The 14,466-nt window shown below is 41.0% G+C and overlaps 1 protein-coding gene across 2 annotated transcripts in view; it reads right to left on the bottom strand.

Moving 5' to 3' along the window:
* GUCY1B1 (guanylate cyclase 1 soluble subunit beta 1) overlaps window positions 1–14,466 on the bottom strand; it is a 142,322-nt gene that overhangs the window by 111,908 nt on the left and 15,948 nt on the right. For both annotated transcript variants that reach the window (XM_073605629.1, XM_073605637.1), the window contains exon 2: window positions 12,340–12,413. In XM_073605629.1, coding sequence (XP_073461730.1) covers window positions 12,340–12,413 — 74 coding nt within the window. The remainder of the gene's footprint in view (window positions 1–12,339; window positions 12,414–14,466) is intronic.

Below are 14,466 nucleotides of genomic sequence, written 5' to 3'. Positions count from 1 at the left end.
CCGTGAAACATGGTGGTGGCAGCATCATATTGTGGGGATGCTTTTATTCAGGGCCAGGGGTGCTGGTCAGAATTGATGGGACGATGGATGGAGCCAAATACAGGACAATCTTAGAAGAAAACCTGTTAGAGTCCACAAAAGACTTGAGACTGGGGCAGAGGTTCACCTTCCAGCAGGATAACAATCTTAAACATACAGCCTCAGCTACAATGGAATGATATAGATCAAAGCACATTCATGTGTTAGAATGGCCCAGTCAAAGTCCAGACCTAAATCCAATTGAGAAGCTGTGGCAAGACTTGAAAATTGCTGTTCACAGACGCTCTCCATCCAGAGCTTGAGTTATTTTGCAAAGCAGAATGGGAAAAATGACACTCTCTAGATGTGCAAAGCTGATAGAGACATACCCAAAAAGACTTGCAGCTGTAATTGCAGCGAAAGGTGGTTCGACAAAGTATTAACTCAGGGGGGCTGAATACAAATGCACGCCACACTTTCCACATATTTATTTGTAAAAACAATTTGAAAACCATTTATAATTTTCCTTCCACTTCACAATTATGTGCCAATTTGTGCTGGTCTGTCACATTCAATCCCAATAAAATACATTTACGTTTTTGGTTGTAACATGACAAAATGTGGAAAATTTCAAGGGGTGTGAATACTTTTTCAAGCCACTGTATATACTGGAATTTTTATAATACTAATAGTGGCGATCAACGACTTATAATGGGACGGCGATAGTGCGGCTGGCACTCTGACACTAAATGACGCTGGGGGTAACTAGGTGACTGCCACTGACATGACCAGTGACATAATAAAATGATCAGTGATAATACTATACACTGTCACTGTACTAATGACACTGGCTGGGAAGGGGTAAACATCTATGGTGATCAATGGGTTAAATATAAGCCTAACTATGTGTAATGTGTGTGCATTGTGTGGCTTTTTCTAAGAGATCTCTCAGTTTCTTATCCCTGCAGTGGTTGACAACTTATGAGCTAAAGGTGGCCTCAAATGCGGCCCCTGACATCATGGAAGGGCTGCACATAATGTTCAATATATGTAATGCTTGAGAAACTTCAGATATAGAGGCCAGGGGTCCAAAGTGTCAGCATCTTTCCCTGCTCAGTGCAGTGCATGACTACTTGGCTGAAGGAGGTAACTACTTTTCCAATGAAAGTGAAGAACTCCTCTATAAGTTGTGCTGTCAAAAAAATGTGTGGACAGCACAATATCAAAAGTTTTTTATATTTGATACAGTATATAGTATTGTAAACATGTTCAACCAGGCTGCATTATAACAACCTCCAGTTCTACAAATTCTGGTGCCTATGCGATTATCAGTGAAAAACAGAAAATGAAGGGGTATCCCGTTAGAAGTGAAAGCCTTTTTTCAACATCCTCTAAGAATACACAGGGCTGATTTCTAAAAACCAGAGCACAAAAAAGCTTCATTTAGTTCCAGATATTCTTGAACTATTACTATGGACTGCATCCTGTGTTCCAGTTTTCATCAATTGTCCTTTCTATTAACAAAGATTAGTTTAACCACTGTATCACTTAGCATAAATAAAACAATCAATTAATCACCCGTGCCTACCACAATTATGAATAATAATACATATATAAATCAAATACAATATACAGTTAGGTCCATCTATATATTTGGACACAGGCACAATTTTAGATTTTTTCAGGTATTTCCTAAAACATAGTCATGCTATAGTTATATAATGGATATGGGCTGAAAGCACAGACTCTCAGTTTTAATTTGAGGTTATGTACATCCAAATCGGAAGAAGGGTTTAGGAATTACACCTCTTAAAAATGAGCCAACCCCTCCTTTTTCAAGGGACCAAAAGTAATTGGGCAATTGAATCAAAAGCTGTTTCATGGTCAGGTGTGGGCTACTCCTTCCTTATTTCTTCATCAATTAAGCAGGTAAAAGATCTGGAGTTGATTCTAAGTGTGGTATTTGCATTTGGAATCTTTTGCTGCAAACCTACATCAGGCGTTCAAAAGAGCTGTCCATACAAGGGAAACAAGCCATTGTAAGGCTTCAAAAACTAAACAAATCCATCAGAGTGATAGCAGCAACATTAGGAGTGGCCAAATCAACAGCTTGGTTCATTCCAAGGATAGAAGACCATACTGGTGAGCTCAGCAACATAAAAAGGCCTGGATGTCCACGGAAGACAACAGCAGTGGATCATCGCAGGATCCCCTCTGGTAAAGAAAAACCCATTCACAACATCCACACGAGTGAAGCACACTCTCCAGGAGTGTCAAAGTCTACAATCAAGAGAAGATTTCACAAGAGCAAATACAGAGGGTTCACCACAAGGTGCACACCATTCCTAAGCCTGAAGACTAGAAAAGCCACATTAGACTGACAAAAAACATCTAAAAAAGCCAGACCAGTTTTGGAAAAGCATTCTTTGGACAGATGCAACTAAGATTAATCTGTACCAGAATGATGGGAAAAAAAGTGTTGAGAAGGCTTGGAACAGCTCATTAACCAAAGCACACAACATCATCTGTAAAACCTGGGGGCGGCAGTGTAATGGCATGGGGGCACTGGGTCATTGGTGTCTATTGATGATGTGAAAAGAAGACAGAAGCAGCAGAAGTTTTTAAAGGAAAAGAAGTGGAATATTCTACAATGGCCGAGTCAATCATCTGATCTCAACCGACTTGAGCATGCATTTCACTTGCTGAAGGCAAAACTAAAGGCAGAAACACCCACAAACAAAGAACAACTGAAGACTGCTGCAGTTAGAGCCTGGCAAAGCATCAGAAAGGAGGAAACCCAGTCTTTGGTAATGTCCATGGGTTCCAGACTTCAGGCAGTCGTTATGTGTCGGCTTGCAAACCATTGGCTTCATTCAAAGTCCCACTTCCTTTTCCCTCACTCGCTCGCTCCTGCTTGTGGGTTTTTTATATATCGTAGTCATAGGGATGGAAATGTGCGACCTTACCCGGCGCAATTTCAATTAAAGTCCCAACTCCCCTTCCCCCTTTTGTTGTTCAGGCAGTCATTGTCAGTAAAGGATTCTCAACAAAATATTAAAAATGAACATTTTATTAGCTTAGTAAATGAGTTAAAGCTTCATTTGCAAAGAGTACCCAATCAAGTGAAACGAAAAGAAAAAAAAAAAACAGCGTTTTAGCTTGCACATGATTGGATGATGGAAGTCAGCAGAGCTTCTGCTCATTTACTAAGCTCTGGAGCAACTGCACTTTGCAAAGTGCATAGTCTTTTTGCCTTTAGTAAATAAACCCCAAAGTCTTATTATGTGGGGGTCTTGTGAGCCAAAGATGGACTGATGCCTCTGTGAGGTGAAACAAATATAGATAAGCTGCAAACACTAACCACGTTTCATTGCGTGCATAAACCAAAAAATATAAATAAACGTGCCTGCTCTGAAAAAACAGATATATCCCAATAGTTGGGAGGTGCATATATAGTGTAAAACTATACTACAAAATTTCAATATAAAAAAAAAATGCTAGTAATATATAAATTATAGAATGAATACAATCCTTATATACAAGTATCCCATAAAGTGCAACATGCAAAAAAACAATATATATATATGTGGTTATAACTATAAGATCAAAGTGCAAAATCAAGTGTCCACATTTAAAAAGTTCAATTCATTGATATCAACACATAAAGTGCAAGTAAGTGGTGTCCACAAAAAACAGTGTTCCTCATGCTCCTCCTTAATGGTGTTCACAATCCAGCATGCTTCAGTGCTCTCCTGGGACCCCCCACTTGTGCTTGCGCTCACCTCTGAGCGTGTGACACGGTAATTAAACGGTGTCTAAACACGCATTGGAGCCACCCCTTGGGCTCATACAGGGTATACTGGTATAAACTCCACCACTCTCAGATGTCATCAGATAGTTTCACATACAAGAAAGAAAAAGCTCCATAGTGTGATACAGTAGGGATTTATTTAAAATATATTAAAACTTCCCTCCAGAAGGGTACTCACAATATGTAGGTGCGTGAGTGCACCAATCTTTCCAGAGAGTGTTTGTATAAAACAAGCGTTTGTATGGCGTGCAGTGTGTCGTTCCTCATCTACCTCTGTTGCTGACAGCTCCGTCCTACCCCTCCCCGACGTGTATTCGGCACAGGGATCACGTGCCTTCCTCTGGGGGATCTAATTGGACGGATGCTCTGTGTGTGTGTTTATATGCTGTTGGTGGCCATTTTGCCTAGGACCGCTGACAAAGTCTTCTCAACAAATCTTTGGGGTTGATTTACTAACGGCAAAATGACTGCACTCTGCAAAGTGGAGTTGCTCCAGAGCGTAGTAAATTAGCAGAATCTCTGCTGACTTCCATCATCCAATCATGAGCAAGCAACAATGCTGTTTTTTTTATTATTTTCCTTGCACATGATTGGGTATTCTTTGCAAAGTGAAGCCTTACCTCATTTACCAAGCTCTGGAGCAAATGCACTTGCAGAGGACAACAGCCTTTAGTAAATCAAACCCTTTGTGTCTTCGTTCATAAAATTCCACATGATACACACATGGACAAATGTAAACAATAAATATATGATCAAAATAAGGTCAACACATTTTTGTGTCTTCTTCTGGTTGCAGCTACCTCCACCCATGACTGAAAACACACTAACCATGTAATTTGCTCTTCTGTTTTGAAAAGGCAAATGCACTTGTATATACTGTATATTATTTTAATCTGAATCCTGAAGATGAGACACTCTCAGCAATTATTTGGAGGTGTGTATGCAATTAGAAGTTTGCTGGAAGTAGTTAGCTATACTACTCCTCATATGTAGCTTGCCGCCATTCATACATCAGATGTCAGATGTATAAATTTAAAAAACACATTGCAAATAGTGTAAAAATACACAAACGTATTAAAATATAATGTTTAAAACAATAGCAACTCACGTTACTAATGCTCACTGGCACTATATGAAACAGCATGGGCAATATTATTACTGTTCTTCGTCTAGCTCTCCCTCTTTTAGATCCAGTGGCCACAATGCTTTGAGATTCATATCTGCATAGATATATAGCATACTGACATTGCATTCCCGCTTTACTGATGCTGTGTTTCAAGACTTCTTCCAGATTGGAACTTGGACATTTTCAGCTGAGATATCATAAATCCTATGCACTTTGTATATTCCTTTTAAGACCCTGCATATTTTCTTTTAGCAGACCATCAATATGTGACTTACAATATCACATCTGTACCAATTTTCGTAGCTTTACCCAAATACAAATTTTGGATGTTAGAATATATATATATATATATATATATATATATATATATATATATATATATATATATACACACAGTATCTCACAAAAGTGAGTACACCCCTCACATTTTTGAAAATATTTTATTGTATCTATTGTATCATATCTTTTCATGTGACAACACTGAAGAAATGACACTTTGCTACAATGTAAAGTAGCGTGTGTACAGCTTGTATGACAGTGTAAATGTGCTGTCCCCTCAAAATAACTCCTCACACAGCCATTAATGTCTAAACTGCAGGCAACAAAAGTGAGTAAACCCACAAGTGAAAATGTCCAAATTGGGCCCAATTTGCCATTTTTCCTCCTCGGTGTCATGTGACTCGTTAGTGTTATAAGGTCTCAGATGTGAATGGGGGGCAGTATGAATGTGTTAAATTTGATGTTATCGCTCTCACTCTCTCATACTGGTCACTGGAAGTTCAACATGGCACCTCATGGCAAATAACTCTCTGAGGATTTGAAAAAAATAATTTTTGTTCTTCAGAAAGGTGGCCTAGGCTATAAGAAGATTGCCTAGACCCTGAAACTGATCTGCAGCACGGTGGCCAAGACCATACAGCGGTTTACCAAGACACGTTCTACTCAAAACAGGCCTCGCCATGGTCAACCAAAGAAGTTGAATGCACGTGCTCAGCGTCATATCCAGAGGTTGTGTTTGGGAAATAGACGTATGAGTGCTGCCAGCATTGCTGCAGAGGTTGAAGGGGTGGGGGGTCAGCCTGTCGGTTCTCAGACCATTCGCCGCACACTGCATCAAATTGGTCTGCATGGCTGTCATCCCAGAAGGAAGCCTTTTCTAAAGATGAAGCACAAGAAAGCACGCAAACAGTTTACTGAAGACATGCAATCTAAGGACATGGATTACTGGAACCGTGTCCTGTGGTCTGATGAGACCAAGATAAACTTATTTGGTTCAGATGGTATCAAGCGTGTATGTCAGCAACCAGGTGAGGAGTACAAAGACAAGTGTGTCTTGCCTACAGTCAAGCATGGTGGTGGGAGTGTCATGGTCTGGGGCTGCATGAGTGCTACCGGCACTGGGGAGCTACAGTTCATTGAGGCAACCATGAATGGCAACATGTACTGTGACCTACTGAAGCAGAGCATGATCCCCTCCCTTCGGAGACTGGGCCGCAGGACAGTATTCCAACATGATAATAACCCCAAACACACCTCCAAGATGACCACTGCCTTTCTAAAGAAGCTGAGGGTAAAGGTGATAGACTAGCCAAACATGTCTTCAGACTTAAACTCTATTGAGCATCTGTGGGGCATCCCCACCGGAAGGTGGAGGAGCGCAAGGTCTCTAACATCCACCAGCTCCGTGATGTCGTCATGAAGGAGTGGAAGAGGACTCCAATGGCAACCTGTGAAGCTCTGGTGAACTCCATGCCCAAGAGGGTTAAGGCAGTGCTGGAAAATAATGGTGGCTACACAAAATATTGACACTGGCCCAATTTGGACATTTTCACTTAGGGGTGTACTCACTTTTGTTGCCAGTGGTTTAGACATTAACTACTGTGTGTTGAGCTATTTTGAGAGGACAGCAAATTTACATTGTTATACAAGCTGTACACTCACTACTTTACATTGTAGCAAAGTGTAATTTCTTCAGTGTTGTCACATGAAAAGATATAATAAAACATTTACAAAAATGTGAGGGGTGTACTCGCTTATGCGCTGATGCAACGCTGCTCCTATTCCAGGTTCAATGATGGCTAGTGTCCATTCTCCTGTAAGGCCAGGGTAGGGAATGGAGCCCTGACATCTAGGGACCATGGCAGACACTCTCTGTTGAATTTAGGATTGGCCCACATTGTGGGAAAAAGAGGACAGAGAGGACCTGTGATGTCATCAGAACACACCAAGGACACCTTGAAAAAAGTATGTATATGTTTTTTATTTCCTACTATGGTGTCATAGTGCTCTAAGAAAGGAGAAACCTGAGCCTGGAGCTGGGCTTTGAGAAATTAAAAAGGTCCATGCCTAAAACAAACCTTTACATATTATAATCCTTCAATGGGATGATTTGAGCCCCCAGTTATCCATTCTGGTGATATAAGTATGTTATAGACAGGTTATCTCTCCTCAGGAACCTCTGGTGAAAGTTAGAATGCCTGTTACCTATCATAGGGTTTGCCTACCCAAGCTGTATATTGCCTGTTGTAACTGCTCAGATTCATCATTTCATTCCTTTATATCTACACTGACAGAATGAAAGAGGAAATCTTATAGGTTGGTTGGTTAGTTGGTAGGTTATGGCAGTTAATAAGCAGATCTAAATAATAAAGAGAGCGCAGGTCTGGTAAGGGAGAGGCTTTCTACTGAAGCTGTGGCTGCTTTAGAAAGACTTTGCACACCTTATGTTTTTATGCACCTGGAATGTATTTAGAGCAGTGTTTCTAAACCTTTTCTCAGTCAAGACGCCCTTTAAAATTCTGCACAATCTCAGGCTACCCCATTCTAAAATGTAAAAACTAAACAAATAGTTTCATATCATGCAGCAACATCCACACCTGTAGGACACCCAATGTTACAACTGATTTATTCTTCCAAAAAAAAATACACCTTTGCACACTGATACTGACTAGTATTCCAACGTTTTGGAGAGAGTAAGGGGAGGGGCAAACAAGGACGCTGTGCAGGCACCCAACAATCTCCTTATCAACAGCTAGAAGGTTGTAATGGCACACAAAGAAAACCTGCGATTTTGTGCAACTACGAGGCAGGCTTGATCCACTCGCTGGCTTGTATACAATTTTTGGGCAACTTTTAGGCATTTTACCAAGGCACTTCTAAAGAAACCTGAAGGCACTCCGGGATGCCTGGGCACCCTGGTGAAAAAAGGCTGATTTATTGGATTTAAACTGAAAGTTCAGTTGGTAAAATAAATAGGTTAGTGCAACCTGCAATTACAATTTGCAAAGAAAAAAAATCACAGCAACTAATCTAGACTTGACTATGATTTTCCTAATTGGTTTATTTGCTCACTTGGGAAAATAATAAAGTTCTTGTAAAAAGAACCTAATTTGAAGTCGATGTGTTGGCAGAAAGATATACACTGATGAAGAAAATTCTATAATCTGTTTTACAATCTGTAAAATATATAAACTATAAAGGAACGTTTTCTACTTTAACTGATGTAGAACTTAAGAGCATTTATTCTTATACAAATGCATGTCATGTAGGATTTAAATGAAGCTGCATACAGTGGATGAAAGTGAAGTGTGCCGCATTAACATTCTTGTGTGAAGACAAATCCTCGTTGCACACGCAAACCGTAAACCAGAGTTCAATAAAACAGACCACCTAAACTGAAATATACTGTAGATAAAATTGTATGAATCCTCAGACATGCACAAGCGCTCATAGGATTAGCTTGTTCACCTACATCAGTGGCCCTTTGCTTGCCTTTATCTGGCCCTTGGAGCACTATTTCACCAACTGACACCAATGATGGAGCACCATTCCCCCTACTGACACCATTAATGGTGCAATATTCTTCTTATTGATGTCACCAATGGGGTGCCTTTTTCTCCCATTAAAACCAATGATGGGGCATTGATACCGAGGCCTTTTCTACTGCCACTGGCCACAGTTCGGCCCCCCTAAAGCCTGAAGGACAGTAAACTGGCCCTTTGCTTAGAAAGTTTGGAGACCCCTGACCTACATCAACCTGTATTCGAAAGTATCTATTTACACAATGAGTTTGTCAGACCTTGGAAGGAGTATTGAAAGTCTAATTAAAATTCAATTCTAGGTATGGTTTTTATTGCTTAGTTACATTGGTTCAGCTTGGACCAATGTAGGTATGAATATATCATACCTGAGAGACTGCTAGTTGGCACTACTAGAGTGATAGCAGCAATATTTTGGGTGCTGCGCTGAGCGGCTTCTCTTTTGCATAGTAACCAAAGTAACCAAAGGTGGTCTCTTACTTGGCACTGCCACTATTAACAGAATGCTTTGAATTTTTTAATGAGTACAAGGCATTTTTTGATTAGATGAGGTGGAGAGGCAGGTGGTGACATCACAATGTCCAAATCATTCAATCAGAGAACACCTTCTGTGAAAGGCGACAGTGTCAAGTAAGAACCCCCCTGAGGTTACTATCACTAGGAAAGCCACTTGGCATAGGACCTGAAGATTGCTACTATCCGTAATAGTGCTGATTATGACAGTGATTTGCAGCTTCCACTTCACAAGTATGAGATATACATGCTTACTTTTGTCCAAGCTGGACTAACTATAAATTAAAATGCTTGCCTAGAGTTCAGTTTTAACTTACTTATGATTAAGTGGTATTTTTAGGGCAGTATTTTTAATATAAAGCCAAGAACACGGGCCATGACCTCAAACTAGCAGAAGGAAAGTTCAAAACTAAACTTATAAAGTAATATTTTATGAAACGTCTAGCAGTGGTAGTGAGTTAGACAACAGTAAGTGGATTCAAACATGCTTGGAAAAAACATAGATCTATACTAAAAAAAAGTTGAAAAATATAAAACAAATAAATAACATTAGGGGCAGACTTGATGACCATTTTTCTGCCATCACTCTTCTATGTATTTACATTTCTGTGTTTCTAAGCCCAGAGCATTTAGGGCTCTGGCAATCTGTGATGCATATACATCAGCCCTAAAGTTATACAGAGCAAGATTTTGAGAGTCAATTTTATTGAATATACCAACAGTAGATGGGCCAATCTCAAGCAATCCCTTTAGCTGAATGCAGCTCGATGGCCCTACATATTACATGGTTGTTGCTATTGTTGGTTGTAATAGCCAACTGAAATCCTACTCTGTGTGGTCTGCTTAGCAGCAATGTTATTACTAGACATGGGCCGAACACCCCCCTGTTCGGTTCGCAGCAGAACTCCTGAACGGGGCAAATCTTCTAACCCGAACGGTGAACCCCATTGAAGTCTATAGGAGCCGAAAAGAAAAAAGTGCCCATTTTTAAGGCTTATATGCAAGTAATTGGCCATAAAAGAGGCATGGGGGTCCGGATACTGCTCTGGGGGACATGAATGAATGTAAAAAAAGTTTTAAAAACAATTGTTTTTTCAGGAGCAGTGATTTTAATTATGCAAGAATAAATAAAAAGTGCAAGAATAAAAATGAAAAATTCCTTTAAATATAGTACCTGAGGGGTCCCCTTAATGTGCCTGTAAAGTGGTGCATCTGTAGCATGCATAAAACATGCTGCAGCAAAAATGAAATTTTTAAAGAGAAAAAAAACGAGTCAAATCCCATTTAAAATTACTCGCAGTTACAATTGCTGGCATCCGCCTATTGAAAAAATAAGAGTGACCCCCCCCCCCGAATCATACCAGGCCACATGCCCTCAACATGGGGGCATGGGTGCTTTGGGGCAGGGGGGCTTGGCCCCCCCCCACACCAAAGCGCCTTGTCCCCATGTTGATGGGCCTCATCCCCCCAACCGTGGCCCTTGGTTGTGGGGGTCTGTGGGCAGGGGGGCCCTAGGATTCCGCCCTCCCCTATGTGAATGAGTATCGGGTACATAGTATCCCTACCCATTCACCAAAAAAGTGTCAAAAAGTTAAAAAAAACAGGAGACAGATTTTGTCAAATCCTTTATCATAAAAAAAATAGTGTTCCTCAATATAAATCCATCGTCAATCACACCGCCTGCTGACCTGAAGAAAAAAAAAAAAACGCTCTACCTTCTGGGACAGCCTCCTGCCGAATGCCTCCTATGCACTTTAACATTTCTTACATAGGTAAGAAAAGGGCGTCAGAAGGGGTGGGGCCACTGGGTGATGTAGTCAGGTGGCCCCACCCCTTTCAGACATCACGGACTGGTGCATGCTAGGCCTGTGATGTCACAAGGGGGCGGGGCCATCAGGTGACGTTGCCAGGTGGCACCACCCCTTACCTATATAAGAACTGTCAAATCTCAAAGAATACATTCGGTGGAAGGCTGCCGCAGAGTGCGGAGCGTTTTTTGTTTTTTTTTGGGGGGGTGGCAGGCGGAGTGATTAACGATGGATGTACATCGAGGGACAATAAAGGATTTGTCAAAAACTTGTCTCTTGTTTTTATTACTTTATGTACACCTTTTTTGTTGTATAGGTAAGGGAAATATGTACCTGATATTCATTCACATGGGGGGGGTCTGGGGGCCCTCTTGTTAAAGTGCTTCCAGAGTCCAATAAGCCCCCCGTCTGCAGACCCCCATCAATATGGAGACAAGGTGCTTTGGGTGGGGAGGCAGAGCCCCCCTGCCCCAAAGCACCCACCCCCTTATGTTGAGGGCATGTGGCCTGGTATGGTTCTGGGGGGGGGGTCGTTCGCTCATCCACCCTGCCTTTCCTGACCTGCTAGGCTGCATGCCCAAGTAAGGGTCTGGTATGGATTTTGGGGGGGACCCCAAATATTAATTTACATGGAGGTGGGGTGGGATCTGGGGGCCTGCTTGTTAAAGGGGGCTTCCAGATTCTGATAAGCCCCCCACCTGCAGACCCCCACAACCACCAGCCATGGCTGTGGGGATGAGGCCCCTGTCCCCATCAATATGGGGACAAGGTGCTTTGGGGTGGTCGCTCTGAAGCACCCACTCCCCCATGTTGAGGGCATGTGGCCTGGTATGGTTCAGGAGGTGGAGGGGGGTCGCTTGCTCGTCCCCTCCCTTTCCTGACCTACCAGGCTGCATGACCGGATAAGGGTCTGGTATAGATCTTGGGGGGGGACCCCACGCCGTTTTATTATTTTGTTTTTAACCGGACTTTTTTTTTCTATTCAGCTGTCAGCGGGGAAACCCATTGACAGCTAATGACTCATCGATTGTTAAGGACGCCGCGGCCGGCTTCCCAGCCCCGCTCCTTAACAACCAGCTTACACTGCGCCCTGATTGGGGAAAGCTTTCCCCAATCAGGGTGCAGAATACACTGTGCAGCGCTCAGTGCATTGCAGGGTGTTCGTCAGGGAGAACCGGTCGCCCATCCATAGTTATTGCCAATGATCAAAAAGTTGCATCCATATAGAGTACATCATTAACTTACTTGATGTCTTCCCACACTTCTTCGCCATAGTTCCTTATCACCAACAATTCTAAGGCATGGTTGACAAACCCATACTATAAACAAAGAAACAGAAATGTTATATACAGTATAAACGAATGAACCTCACAAATACAAGATATTATAAATCGGCAAGTGACTCAGCCCACCAGATTCCACCTAAAAATTCATGCAGAGTAATCCTCTACAACTAAACTCCGGGATTACCACTAAGACACTGAAATATAGTATGTTACAGTAGTTCTTGGTACCACTCTTGTGATTTACACACACCTTTCTCACTACAAAGGCAGCAGGCTGACAACCCATAATTCTTGTTGCTGGTTTGCAGTTTTCTGTTGTCACATGCCTATTCTTTTGACAGTGAATTAGTTTAGCCACACTGCTGAGATCCTTCCTGTGCTCTTCTTCTCTTATGAATTACCTTAACAGCATTCCTTGGATCCATTGCCCATTAATTTTGAGCTCCCGTACAATTGGACGTAAAGTAGTACTAAAGGCTCAACAGTTGTTATCTTAATCCATTCACATTACAGAGCCCCAGTCGGGAGTAGGAATGCACAATTGTCTCCTTTGCACATGGATAGGCAAAAGAGATACCCACAAACAGGGAGACGGGGTGAGTGATTGGAGGCCCGGGTGAACAATCAATAAGGATGATATTTACCAAAGCAGTCTATTCAATATGCATAAGTCTGGACTTCCTAAACTAAAATTTTTAAAAAAATGGTTTTGCTATCACTTTAAAGTGGTACTTTAAAGTACTCCACTCTACTGTAAAGTACTCCGCACTTCTCCAATGTTGTCTCCGACTCCAGCACCATTCCCTTTACTTACTGCTTTCACAGGAGAAACTGAGGGCAGCAGAGCCATAGGCTCCTGCTTCCGTCAGCCAATTTCCTGTGAGGAGGGAGTAGGTGATTGGCTTACCATTGTTGTGTGTGTCTTTATATATTGATCAGCAGTTACAAAACATTTAAAAAGCATTACACAGCCTTCTTAGAGTCTTTAAAGCACCTTTCAGGTCTACTGTTGGAGTTATAAACATATTAATAGAAGTACTCACTGTATTTTTTAACCACTTGCCCACCAGGCTTTTTCTGGCACTTTTTGTTTACAAGTTTAAATCAATATTTTTTGCTAGAAAATGACTTATAACCCCCAAACATTATAATTTTTTTTAGTAGAGACCTTAGGGAATAAAATGGCAATCAGTGCAATTGATCACAATTGTCACACATTATTTGCATATTGTTTTGCAGACGCAATGTCTTTGGAAAAAAATACACTTTAATGGAAAAAAAATTATACGCAATAGTTACCTCAATTTTTTTGTACAATGTGAAAGATGATGTTACACTGAGTAAATAGATACCTAACATGTCATGTTTTAATGGCGACAAACTATGGTACTTAAAAATCTCCATAGGGGACGCTTTATATGCTTCACAGGTTACCAGTTTAGAGTTACAGAGGAGATCTAGCACTAGAATTGTTGCTCTCACTCTAACGTTTGTGGGGATACCTCACATGTGTGGTTCAAATACCACTTACATATGCATGCACAACCTACATATGCGTTCACTTCTGCATGCGAACACAGAGATATGGGGGACGCTTTAAAAATGTTTTATTATTTATTTTACTTTTTATTTTTTATTCTTACACTGTTCCTTTAATTTTCTTTTTTATCACTTTTACTATGTAAACATCCCTTGTAATAGAAATAAGGATGCCAGTTCCTCTTTATGGAGAGATCTGGGGTCAAAAAGACCCTTTACCTTTAACAGCAAAAGATAAAAAAAAGTGATCCTTTGCTTTAAAAAACAATAAAATAAAATAAAAAATAAAATATTTACAAAAATGTGAGGGCATTTTTGTAAATATTTTATTATATCTTTTCGTGTGACATCACTGAAGAAATGACACTTTGCTACAATGTAAAGTATTGAGTGTCCAGCTTATATAACAGTGTACATTTGCTGTCCCCTCAAAATAACTCAACGCACAGCCATTAATGTCTAAACCTCTGGCAACAAAAGTGAGTACACCCCTAAGTAAAAAAGTCCAAATTGGGCCCAATTTATCAATATTTTGTGTGGCCACCAT

This window comes from Aquarana catesbeiana, linkage group LG01 (assembly GCF_042186555.1).
Source record: "Aquarana catesbeiana isolate 2022-GZ linkage group LG01, ASM4218655v1, whole genome shotgun sequence".
NCBI lineage: Eukaryota > Metazoa > Chordata > Amphibia > Anura > Ranidae > Aquarana > Aquarana catesbeiana.
Note: the sequence above shows the minus strand (reverse complement) of the source record. Positions and strands in the feature narration are given on the sequence as shown.